Source organism: Trachypithecus francoisi, unplaced genomic scaffold (assembly GCF_009764315.1).
Source record: "Trachypithecus francoisi isolate TF-2019V2 unplaced genomic scaffold, Tfra_2.0 Lachesis_group6, whole genome shotgun sequence".
In the NCBI taxonomy this organism is placed as follows: Eukaryota; Metazoa; Chordata; class Mammalia; order Primates; family Cercopithecidae; genus Trachypithecus; species Trachypithecus francoisi.
Genome location: NW_022681471.1, coordinates 45792415 through 45805788, shown reverse-complemented (window position 1 = coordinate 45805788; position 13374 = coordinate 45792415). Strand labels below are relative to the sequence as shown.

Here is a 13374-nt window from a genome sequence, read left to right as displayed (position 1 = left end):
TAGTTACCAGGGATTAAAAGTGGGAGGGGATTTTGACTATAAAGGCATAGCATGAGGGAGTTTTTGTGGTAATGAAACCGTTCCATATCTTGATTGTGGTGGTAGCAGTTAAATGACTGTATATATTTGTAAAAACTTATATAAACATATACTATAAAGGGTGAATTTTACTCTATGTAAATTATACCTTAACAAAAATGTTAGGAAAAAATCATACCAGCTAGGCAGCAAATTAGATAGCCTGCCCTCAAATTCTTGCCAATCATTTACTTGCTCTTCAAGTGATGTGCCGGAGTAAGATCTGTGGCTACAAAGAAGATACATGGTCCCTTCTCTCAAGAAACTGTCTCTAATGAAGGAGATAGGCATGTAAGCAAATAAATGCAATATAGTATGAAAGATGCTATATATATTGTAAGTATGTGTAAAATACAGTGAAGAGGTAAAGGAGGAAGTGGTCAGATTGACTTAGATTGTTGAAGGTCTAGAATTCCAAGTTAAGAAATTTGTATATTACCGGGCATGGTGGCTCACGCCTGTAATTCCAGCACTTTGGGAGGCCGAGGCGGGCAGATCACGAGGTCAGGAGATCGAGACCATCCTGACTAACACCGTGAAACCCCATCTCTACTAAAAATACAAAAATTAGCCGGGCATGGTGGCAGGTGCCTGTAGTTCCAGCTACTAGGTAGGCTGAGACAGGAGAATGGTGTGAACCCAGGAGGTGGAGCTTGCAGTGAGCCGAGATCGCGTCACTGCACTCCAGCCTCGGCAACAGAGTGAGACTCTGTCTCAAAAAAAAATAAAAAGAAAAAGAAAAAGAAATTTATATTTTATTCAATATGCAATGAAAAGTGACATAATCATACCTAGGTTTTAGAAAGTATAATCTGGCTATAATATGAAGGATGATTTGGAATAGGGAAGAGACTAAAATCAATTAAAAGGCTATTTACAATAGTCTAAAAAAATTAATATCACTTCTCTTCTCCAGTAGTAGACAATTGAGATCAGACTGCGCTTTCAATTAACGCTTATTATTGCTGATAATCTATATACGTTTAAGTAAAAACAAAGAGAGGACCCACAGATCTTTTCTTGATACAGTTTACTCCCAGTAAACTGAGATCTTTAATGGGGGGACCTAGTCACATTCATCTTTTTATCTTCTCCAGCAAATTAGTAGGACTTTGTAGACAGCAGAAGCTCTAAAAATGTTTTTTCTAATGAATAGAGTGGATGAATTTTATTTTAAGTCACTGAAACTCCAAAATAGAAAATTGTAATTCCTCTATGCCCAATGATAGTTATTGCTTACAATTTTATGTTAGAAATCCCAGGGGGTTAAGGTTGATAAAAATGTTTTATTCCTTAATTTGTATACTTAATGTAGAGATTAAGTGGGATTAGTCTAGCACATTTTTCCCTAGCAATACTGTTTTATTGAAAGTCTGTTCTTTGCTTATTCACTGCTGCCTATTACAACTTGCAATGAGTGACAAGGGTAAGATTCTGTTGCAAACAGGACGATAGCAGGCAGTATAAATCTACTCTTTAGTAGACTGCTCTTAAGCAATTGATTATTGCCTCTGTCTTATAACTTGGAAACCTCTGCCTAAAATGCCATACATGGGGCATATTGAAAGCACTGACATGTTAGCCTGCTTACTGGAATGTGTGTACTGAAGAGTTTTTATTCTGTTTTAAATCTAATCAATAGAAGGCCCTAAAACCAGGAGGGAGATATGCCCTAAACACCGTACAGAGGCCAAACATATGCTCTCATCAGGTCTCTAAATACCTCCATCATCACCTAAGAAAACTAAGACATTTAGCGAACTAGTGGGATCATTGAAGATAAACTTAATGAGCCTCTTCTTCAAACAAACAAGAGCTTCAGGGTTTCAATTTCTTCCCCCTTTTTCTCCTCTCAAAAAGCAAACGTTGCTGAGCCACTTCATTGCCTCTGATAAAAGACTTTCTGTGGCTCTAGATTTGACAACATTCAGAATACTCAGCAGTCACAGATTTCTGTGTTTGAACTAATTTACTATGAAGAAGATAAAATATTTTGATGTTATCTGCACCCAAAGTTGCACAGAGACAGCTTAGAAAAAATGTACCTCCCTCCACCCCCCAGCTAATTGGAAGACTGTCGGCTAAGGGTAATGTGATTTTATAGATGCCAGGGTGTGCTCTGATTCAATGCATCTGGACATTTTTTTTTTTCCTTTTGATGTTCCCGTTAGTATTTTTCCCCATTAAAGTTCTTGTACTTTATACTGCATGATTTGTGGTGAAGTCAAAACCGAAGTCATTTTTGTAGCCATAAAATACCTTATTGTTGAAGGCCTGCTTGTTTCTTGCCTGTTTCCTGCTACCAACATAACCATAACACTTGTCTAATTCTGGTGTGACAGAACTTAATTACTGTGTGAATCATGAGTGGCAAGGCAGCCAATTTCAGTTGTCCCAACTACGTGCTAGCACCTGGTCACTTATTGCCAGATACTTGTTTACTCCGAGTTATTGATCAAGTTTGAGTCCTGGGCAGCTGCCACTAATCCTAATGCATATAGTTGGCAGCTGTAAATTTGTGACTTTGCCCCTTGGAAACAAAGGCGGCCTTTGCCCACACTCATGAAGACTTTAACTTCTAACGGGTAAGTCTTAGCTTAATACGTGATTATGATTACATATAATAGAAGGACATTTATTCATAAATTGTTTTTTCAGGAGAACCCAGCCTTACTAGAAATTATCAAATTAGGTTTCTATCAGAAAAGAATCCCATTGCCTGTAGATTAAAAAAAATTACTGCCCATGGGCATTTTGTTTTGTTTTGTTTTGTTTTGTTTTGAAACATAGTCTCTCTGTTGCCCTGGCTGGAGTGCAGTGGCATGATCTCAACTCACTTCAACCTCCATCCCCTGGGTTCAAGCGATTCTCCTGTCTCAGCCTCTTGAGTACCTGGGATTACAGGTGTGCTCCACCATACCCAGCTAATTTTTGTATTTTTAGTAGAAATGGGGTTTTGCCATGTTGGCCAGGCTGGTCTCCAACTCCTGATCTCAGGTGATCCACTTGCCTCAGTCTGCCAAAGCACTGGGATTACAGGCGTGAGCCATTGCACCTGGCCATGGACACTTTTAATAACTTAATTTCTCCCTAATTTACCAAGCTGATTTTATCCATGCCTGAGAGGTCCACTTTCTTCTACAGCTGTTCTCTCATTTGTCCTAAGCAATGGCAAGATCACAGATATTTGTTTTAGATATGCTATCTGATTTGTTAGGCTTTCATCTAAAGGAATATTAAGTGATTCAAAATATATCTGTTCAATTTTTTGTCAGTAGTATTGCTATTTTCGTTGAGGAAGAAGAAACAGAGACTCCCTCAATGTCACATAACCAGTCAACAGCAGAGTTAAAAATAGGAACAGAGACTAGAATGGGGGGGATTCTGTGGATGTAGTATACTAAGTGTCATACTGGATCTGATGAAGGGATTGGAAATGAACCTCAAATACATGGTCATATTTGCAGGGCATAGTTCATTAAAAACATTTTCCTCTCCCATTTTCCCCAAATAATTGTTTTTCTTTCTTTAATAAGATATACAGAAATTCTCTTGTGGTCACAGGTTTAATTCTTTTAGAATCTTCACCTTATTGGAAACCTGAAAAGGAAAGATAGGAGACTGCATGAGATGAGATGTTTCCCAAGTAGGTTTGCCCAATACCAGAATGGGGAGTAAAGATCACTCATCTCCATAGTTCCTTCCAGCACCTCCCTTGCTCAACTTGCCCCCACACCTTGGGACCTTCCCTACTCTTTGTCTCTCTCCTTCTCAGCAATCTGTGATCCTCTCAATCACCTCCCTAAACTCAAGATAGCTAATTTGATCTCTCAGTAGTAATCAAGTGCATACAATTTAGCTCAGGTTTTCTGCAATGCCCTCCACCAACACAATTTATTTCTTTCTTATTTAAAAATATTTTTTTTTTTATTTTTTGTAGAGACAGGGTCTCACTGTGTTGCCCAGGTTGGTCTCAAACTCCTGGACTCAAGCAACTCTCCTGCCTCAGCCTCTCAAAATGCTGGGATTACAGGCATGAGCCACCACACCCGGCCTCATAATCTCTGTTATCTAGGATTTCTGGGGCTGCTCAGCAGGATTCTGGTGAGGGGGTTCTTAGCATGGTAAAATGTGTGGCTGACGAACACCCATTTTTTCCACCTTGTAATAATATTCTCCCTATGTATGTGTAGAGGTAGTACAGCAGAATGAAAACAGCATGGAATTTGGAGTCATATATACCCGTGTGAATTCCAACTCCACCACCTACCAGCCGTGTGACCTTCAGCAAGATACTTCATTTTTCTGAGTCTTATTTTCCTCATCTGAAAAAAATGTAAATTATAATAGGATATCATTGCCTGTTGTGAAAATCAAATGATATCATTAATATATGTAAAGTACTTGGCCCATAGTAGGATCTCAATGATAGTTTTTGAAGTTATGGATATGAAAAGATTGTTCTTAGTTTTAGATATAGCGTATCTACTGTTTGTAAAGCCACTCTCTGTAATTCTGTCCTTTCTTTGGGTGCATGAAAGCTTTGCTTTAAAAAAAATCCCCTGTTTCCTAATGGCTATATACTAACTTGAGCTGACTGAGGCTTAGTCTTCATTTGCAAGTGACATTATGTTATTTGGAAGTATGCTGTTGGCATCATGCTTTGGCTTTTCATTTTGTTTTGTTGGCTGCTGCTTCTCTCCATACACCCACCATTTTCTTGCTATCATAGAGCAGCTGCCTGGAGTGGAGATTTATTGTCATCCCTTGTCTACATATTCTCTTTACCTATGTTGTCGAGCTGTGTATCCAGCATCACTTAGATGCCAGGATACTATTTGTCCCAAGTTGTGCTTTCCCATTCATTTAATGGTGAGAAGCCAGATGTAATGTCTCATTTCTTGCAAACATATTAAAGCCTGAACACTATCGTCCACCTCAACATCTCTATAGAGACAGTGTGATGGGAAACTAAATCTGCCACAATGGTTCCCTACTGTTGCTCCTGCAGGATGCTGCTCTGCTTATCAGTTCATCATTAGATAGTGAAGTGCTCAGGGCAGCTTTCAGTTTAGTATTGCTGATACAAATATTTGGCAGGGTAGGCCTTTGTGGTAGGATTTGAAGAATTCAAAAAGGCTCCTGGACCATATATATCTTCCTTAATGGTCACAGTGCCTGAAACGCATACAAGAGATATTTCACTTCAACTTTCTCTTTTTGGTATAAAGCAACATCCAAATGGCGTTCTCCAGAGGGAAAATAGTTAACTCATTATCAGCTATTAATGCTTGAGTCAGAACAGCATTGGAATCCTTCTTCTGTTCCTAGCTATATGCGTTTTGGCAGGTTGCTGTAATTCTCTCTGGGCCAGTTTTCCCTTCTGTGATACTTGGGAGGATTAAATGAGATAATGCATATAAAACATATAGTAAATGCTCAATGAACAGTAGCTGTTATTAGTCTTAGGGAGAGTAGGACTCCAAGGGAATATATTTGGGACTAGTAAATTTGGTTTGTCAGATATAAGGTGAAGTCTGGTATAGGGGGACTGCTCAGAGCAAAGGCCCTGGTGGAGTAGTGATATGGCCATGTAGTAGCATGGAAACTCTGGGGGCCTGGGTTTGGAAGGGGAGGGTGGAAAGAAGAAGAAGGACTGAAACAGGGTCAAACCATACTTATGTTAACTTCCCAGCAAGAAAAGTATAGTCTTACTCTGGATGGGATGCTTTGTGAGGTAGTGAGCTCTGACAGTGGGAGTGCTCAAGCAGATGCTGGATGCTAGCTACCTGTCAGGAATACTCTAGTCTACCCTAGGGCTCTTCAAACATATGTACATGCAGATCCCCTGAGGATCATGTTCAAAGACAGATTCCGAGTTAGTCTGGGTGGAACCTGTGATTCTACATTTCTAACCAGCTCCCTGATGATGCTGATGCTCCTGATCAACAGACCTCACTCTTGGTAGCAAGGCACTGTTATAGTTAGAAAATAACTCACAGTGAAATAGAGGAATATGGATGGGGAAAGCCAGTGGGTTACCCAGGCAAGTCTCCGTAGAGTGGAAGGGTTTTGTTGCAGTCATGATCTACAATCTGGTTCTTAGCTTTGTAAGCCTTGAAATTTGATTGGTAATATAACCAGAGACTGGGTTCCTGGGGACTGACTCACACTTAACCAAATTCACAAGAGACCAATATATAAGCCAGAATACCAATGGATTAATTTATAATGAGAAGTACAACTTCCAAGTGGACCAGATACCAGTGTTTGCTAATTAGTGCATTATCTCCCGGTAGGCATATTTACATGAGGAGCTAACTGATAATAAGTAGGGTTGCTTGGTGAGGATGAACTCAGAGCAAGGGGCATTCATAGGATGATTTTAATGACTCACATTATCAAGCTATGGTAGTCTGATACCTCCATTGCACAATTGTCTAGAACTCCAGAATAGTTCTGGAGATATTGGCCTCCTCACTAGTCTCTTTTTCATCAGTCTTGTCCTCATACAATCCATATGATCTCTTTAAGTTCAAATCTGATCACACCATTCATTTGCTCCATTGACTTCAATAGAAATTCACAACTTTAAACTTATTATTACAAAATGTTTAAAATACTGTATAAGAAAAGTTGGGGAAAAAAAGTACAATGAGCACCCATATACCCACCATCTAGATTTATCACTTGTTGTCATCTTGCCATATTTGCTTTATGTATGTGTATACACATGTGCATACATATTGAGTCCATACCCTTTAATATAATTTTCTGGCCAGGCCAGTGGCTCACACCTGTAATCCCAGGACTTTGGGAGGTCGAGGCAGGAGGATCACGAGGTCAGGAATTTGAGACCAGCCTGGCCAACATGGTGAAACCCTGTCTCTACTAAAAATACAAAAATTAGCTGGGCTTGGTGGCACACACCTGTAATCCCAGCTACTTGGGAGGCTGAAGCAGGAGAATCGCTTAAACCTGGGAGGCAGAGGTTGCAGTGAGCCAAGATCATGCCATTGCACTCCAGCCTGGGCAACAAGAGCAAAACTCCGTCTCAAAAAAAAAAAAAATATATATATATATATATATGTAATTTTCTAAACTTTTCATGTTCTGGCACAACTTACTTGACTAGCTTCACTTCCCTTGGCTCCCCCTTGCAACTTTACATCCCAACCATACCAAACTACTGAATGCTAGTTCCCTGAATGTTCTTTGGAGTTCTCATATAATACACTCTTACCTATGCCTGAAAATCCTTACTCTCTTTGCTTGGGTCACTCCATTTGTACTTAAAGACTCAGTCACACCCGTGTTGCCCTAGCACCTTATACTTTTCTCTGTCATAACATGTATTACCCTGTACTGTTATTGATTATCTCTCTGACTGTCTCACTAGACCATGAGCTCATTGAGGGCAAGGACTGTTTCTTTTGTCTCTGTACACCCCTGTCTCTCCCATGCTTTGCACTTAGCAGGTGCTCAGTAATCAGAAACTCAACTGCCTATCACGCAGTTCTACCTGGTTACATCATAGGCACCTCAAAATCAACACATCTAAAGTGAATTCATCTCTCCTTCTACCCATTCTATACATTTAAAAACCTCCTCCTATATTCCCTGATTGAATGTCATCTAGTCTTCCAAGTCAAAAATCTCAGAGTAATTTCTAACTCCTCCTTCTCTTTCACCCCCCAAGTCCTGTTGATTCTACCTCCAAAGAACATTCCCATTCTGCCCACTTCTCTTCATGTCCACTACCTGTCTATCCAAGCCACCTTCATCTCTCACCTGTAGCACTGCCAACCATCTTCTGTATGGGCTCCCTGCTGCTATTCTTATTCCCTCCAACCTATTATTAACAGAGAAGGATCTCTAAACTTCAGATCTGATTCTATCACTCCCTGATTAAACCCTAATTATATTACTCCTTGTTTTTGGATAAAGTCTAAACTCCCTAGCTTTACCCAAAGGACTCTCAAGAACTGACCCTTATGTACCTCTCCAACACGATCTGTTTACCACCGTCCCTCTGTTACTTTAGGCTCCAACCATTTTGCATTTACTGGGCCTATAGTAATTGCAGCTTCCTAACATTTCTTTTTCATATTTCAATGCCTTTCCTTGTGTTGTTTTCTGCCTAGAAAAGTTAACCCTCTCAAACTCAGCCCAGGGGTAACCTCCTCTGGGAAGCTTTTCCTTACTTCCCAGTCTGGGTTAGGTGCTTCTCTGTTATCCACTACTACCCTGTCCTATCTCCATCATAGTGTTTACACTATATACATATATCACTCTATACTGCACTTATCATCTTACTTGTCCTTCTCATCAAAACTAATTTATGAGCTTCTTGATAGGCGAGTTGATGTCTTATTTGATTTTATACCAAAATGCTCAGCCCATGGCTTATGGCAGATGTACAACAAATATTTGAGAAAATAATGAATGGATAAACATTAATAAATGTCTCTCTGAACTTCATTTTTGTAGCTATAAAATACCTTCTTTCTTTTGAACACGTTGTCTCTTCAAAGTACAATATAGTTGACGGTCATTCAGGTAATATTGATTGAATTTTGAATGCTCTTCACCAGCAAAATCAGACAATTTCTGGAATTGTACCATTTCTTAGAGGTGGTTGGTCCTACCCACTTTTCCCATAGGTAATTTTCATCTCAGAGATTACAATCAGTATTTGGGGGTACCATGCTATTGGTCTCATATACCCACTTTGACCTCTAAAGTGCCTTTCAATACCCAGAGTATATGTTTCACAAAATCGCCCATTTATTTATGTTCTAGGTGTTGTTTGGTATATGATGTTAATTTTCCTCTAGGTTTCTCTCAAGCCATAAGAGTATCAAGTACAGAATTGTTCCATGCTTAATCTTTGGAAATAACATTGATTAAGTAAACGCTGGGCCAGGGATTGAGGGGAGTAATTGATCAGAAATTTAACAAGTGTTGAGCTGCATAAAGTAGATTGTATTTCTTTGAACCGAAAAAGTGGCTAAAACTGAACATCTTGAACATCATTTTATCTGATATTACCTCAAATTAACAACTTTAATATTATTTTAGAATTGTGTCCCTGAGCCTGTTTAACAATTTTAATATTTAACATGTAATTTTTATACATTGCTAAGCATTGTTCTAAGTGCTTTATTACATGTATTAACTCATTTAATCATCTGAAAACTCTGTGAGGTAGGTGCCATTCTTATCCCCCTTTTACAGACCATGAGGAAACTGAGTGAGGCACAGGGAAGTTCCCCAAGGTCCAAAGTTATTCATAACTATCAGACACCAGGTGTATTAATTCAGCTTAATTCAAGGCTCATTTGTTAACCACGCAGTAAATGTAATAGTTGACAGGGTAGACAAAAATTGTATACTTAAGCAAGGATAAATCATAATGTAATAGTGCCATGAGTGAATCGCCTAGGCGAGTCAGGCTCCTTTCAGTTAGTGGGAAATAGAGAAAGATTATGTAGTTAAGGTTATGAATAGCGCAGGAATATCCGCTTGGGTAAGTCAGGTTTGTGAAAAATGCAGAAAAAAGGCTTGGTTCTGAGGTGTGTGAGAACAGTCATTCTTTTGTGAGGACTAAGATTACTTTTAGAAGAGGCATCTGATGCGGTGCATTAAACCTAGGGTAACGGTAAGGAAATACCCATGTATGAGGCTTCTTAGGAGCAGGGAAAGAGAAAGGTGCCATTTGAAGTCAGTAAGAAAGGGTAATAACGCGCTTTTCCTGCCCTTCCCCCATCTAGAGGATCAGTAAATAGCCTGATTCTACTCAAATTCTTTCCCTACCCAAATTCCCTTGACTACAACTCAGACCTTTTGGATCTGCGCTTTTTAGAAGTACTGTACTTTCACATTCTGGCACCGTAAGCCCGAAACGTCCTTTACGCAAATGATAGGAGGGAAAAATGTATTCTTGCAATTCAAAACCGACTCGAATCCTACTAGAAAGCTTTATGTTTGCGGACTTTATCGCTCCTCGCCTGTCCGTTTTTTATAAAACGACGCGACACACCTGGCCACACAGCCTCAGATCCTATTCTTACATCGTTCCATCCTGTTACCCTTTTAAGAGGCGGATCCCGCAGTGTCCTTTCCTCCCTCCCAGCCACCTCCACCCCCAGTCGACTGGGCGGAGCTTCACGCTAAAGCCCCAGAGCCCGACGCTGCAGCCGCGGTAGCGGAGAGCGCTGGAGCTCCGAGGAGCTGCATCTGCGGCAACCTGTGTGCTGACGCTACGTGCCTTCTGGCTCCGACCTAGCTCGCAGCTCCCGAGTCTCACTCCATTCCTTCCCCACCTGGTGCGCACCTGCTCAAGGCCAGGGTCCTGCCAAGCGCTAGGAGGGCGCGTGGCAGGGGCACTAGGGAACTGCGGAGCGCGCGCGCCATGGGGCCGCCGCCTAGGGCCGGGGTCTCCTGCCGCGGTGTCTGCGGCTCTTCCAGATTGCTGGCTTGGTGCTTCCTGCTGGCCCTGAGTCCGCAGGCCCCCGGCTCCCGGGGGGCCGAAGCAGTGTGGACCGCGTACCTCAACGTGTCCTGGCGGGTTCCGCACACCGGAGTGAACCGTACGGTGTGGGAGCTGAGCGAGGAGGGCGTGTACGGCCAGGACTCGCCGCTGGAGCCTGTGTCTGGGGTCCTGGTACCGCCCGACGGGCCCGGGGCGCTCAACGCCTGTAACCCGCACACGAATTTCACGGTGCCCACGGTTTGGGGAAGCACCGTGCAAGTCTCTTGGTTGGCCCTCATCCAACGCGGCGGGGGCTGCACCTTCGCAGACAAGATCCATCTGGCTTATGAGAGAGGGGCATCTGGAGCCGTCATCTTTAACTTCCCCGGGACCCGCAATGAGGTCATCCCCATGTCTCACCCGGGTGAGTGCATCTACTAGATTGCACCCCTCCAGACCTCTGCTATGGCCAGTTTCTCTTATTTTCTTCATTGCCCTCCTCGCCCTATCCCCTTGCTCCCAAGGAAAGTGGGTGCTCTTTCTGTCCCCACGGAGTGGGGCAGGGTCCTCCCCGAATTCACCAGGCCTGGGGGTTGGGCAGAAAAAAGCCTTCATTTGCCTCTCTGGTGGAAAAGGGTAAGACAAACCGGGTGCAGAGGCTGGCAAATCAAGGACTGTTTGAGCTCTTTGCGTTCCCTTTTCCTGGTTTTTCACAAGGGTATCTAGCCTTGGATTAAGTGGCGGTGGGCATCGGGTCTTAAATGACCGAGGAGAAGATCACCTGGAAATCTCTTCCTCACTCTGCTGTTTAACAACCTCAGACTGGCAGCAGATTTTCCCCTCCTCTCCGTGTTTTTCTCTCCATGTTTCCTGGGTATCAAATACTAGATTGTGCTACTGTGCCCTGTTAACCTCATTGCAATTTTGGTGGAAACTTTGCTTAGTTCTTGGGTTCTTCTCTGCCCAGTGGTCTCAAGTCCCAAGTGACTGTTGGTATCATTGCTTTTGTTTGCTCCTGAAAAATCTGATTTAGGTTATTGAGTTGCAAAACAGGTGACTAACGTTCTTGAAAAAGAAGAGGTTTCTGCATGAGGATAGCAAAGGCCTAGACTTTGGAGAAAAAAATAGTCCAGGTAGTTCTGAATTCTTGGAAATGGTGTGGGGTTACTATTTTTCTCCCTTTGGTTATCCTTCCAGAAACCTCCCTATTTGTGATTAAGTATGCATACCTTATGTATATAGTTATCCTAGACCCTAAAGGACAGAGGGGGAAAAATGGAGAAAAAGGAAGAGACACGTGTAATAGCAGTGTATCATAGTTTTTAAGAGCTGGGCCTCAAGTCACAGCTTGGTTTAAATTCCTACTCTGTTGCTTATTAGTCCTGTGACCTTGGGCAACTTATTTGAAGTCTTAGAGTCTGGGTTCTCTCATCAGTCAAATGAGAATGAATAATAAGAAAACTTATCCACAAGTTTGCCTTGAGGATAAAATTAAATAATGCCTTAAAGAGTTAGTGCAGTAAAGCACATCATCCACTCTCAGTAAGGGTTAGCTGATAGGATTAGCCTTCTGGGAGTCACTGGAAGGATGAAGCTTCTTATTTGACTACTGGAGATTTTCTGTTTATCTTAAAACCTTATGACTGAACCTGCCTAGAGAGCACTTGTATTGAGTGGCTGGATGGCGTAATGGAAAGAACACTGAATTGGGACTCAGGAGATTTGAGTTCTTTTAGCCCCTTCTTTGCCTCTACCAACTTTGTAACCTTGTACAAGTTACTCACATGTCAAATGGTTGTATAGGCAGTGGCGGCCAAGTTAGAAGCGTGTACCAAAACAAAACAAAACTAGATCACTTTCAGATCTAAAATGCTATGATTTTTAGATTTTATATTGATTAAAGGAGAAACTATATCTCTCTTGGCCGATAATTCATTGATTAGAATGAATTAGTAGCTTTTAGAAGTTACTGAAAATCAATAATAAAGATGTAATAAAGTTTGTAGTCTTTATATTTCAGTTGACTGTCTAATAGCAAGGATTTGACTTTGTCTTCTAATGAGATTCATTTGTATGAATGATTTGTAATTGAAGAGTATTTAATTACAGAGTCCTACTTAGACAATTTTCCTTTTGCTTCTGTTAAGGGTATTTATCTGATAGTTTTAGGAGACAATAAAATTAACTTTTGCTGAGCTCCCACTATGTGCCAGGCACTCTACATACATAATACTTATCCTTTATTGAGAGGCAATATGGTATACTAAGAAAAACACAGGCATTTTAGTCAAGATTGGGAATAAAATTCTGGATTTACCACACAATAACTTTGTGTCCTTGGTCGGATTATTTAACTTTACTGAGCCTTGGATACACCATCTGTAAGATGGAGATAATATTTATGTTGCTGTGATTATTAAGGATAATATATATATATATATATATATACTATCCAGCTGATAATAGTCACTGAATGTTATAATAGGTTAATGCTAACAGAATGCAAAAAATTAATGTACAAATATATGATTGTGTAACTGTCGATTTGAAGACACGAATACACTGGGAATCTAATTATGGCTGTTGTGTTTCAGGATACCGTATAGGAATAAAGCCCTAAATATTGATCACTAAATTACACTACATTCAGAAAAGCATTTTGATACTTTAAAAACATATTATCTGAGATAAAGGCTATACCAAAGTTTGCCATCAAGCTAACTAGCCAAAACTAGCAAATTACTTGAGGTAAGGAATCACATTTCTCCTTGAACTCCTGGAAAAACTATTTTTCAATATAGGTGGAAAATCACTTTGCATAT

The 13374-nt window shown here is 40.9% G+C and overlaps 1 protein-coding gene across 2 annotated transcripts in view; it reads left to right on the top strand.

Moving 5' to 3' along the window:
• The window catches only part of RNF128 (ring finger protein 128), a 95067-nt gene that overhangs the window by 22359 nt on the left and 59334 nt on the right, over window positions 1-13374 (top strand). The window contains exon 1 of one of the 2 annotated variants that reach the window (XM_033201496.1): window positions 10230-10976. The exons of the other annotated variant lie outside the window; for it this stretch is intronic. Within the exon in view, the coding sequence (XP_033057387.1) occupies window positions 10493-10976 (484 nt within the window). The 5' untranslated portion in view covers window positions 10230-10492. Of the gene's footprint in view, window positions 1-10229; window positions 10977-13374 lie in introns of those variants that run through there. 2 annotated transcript variants of the gene reach the window in all.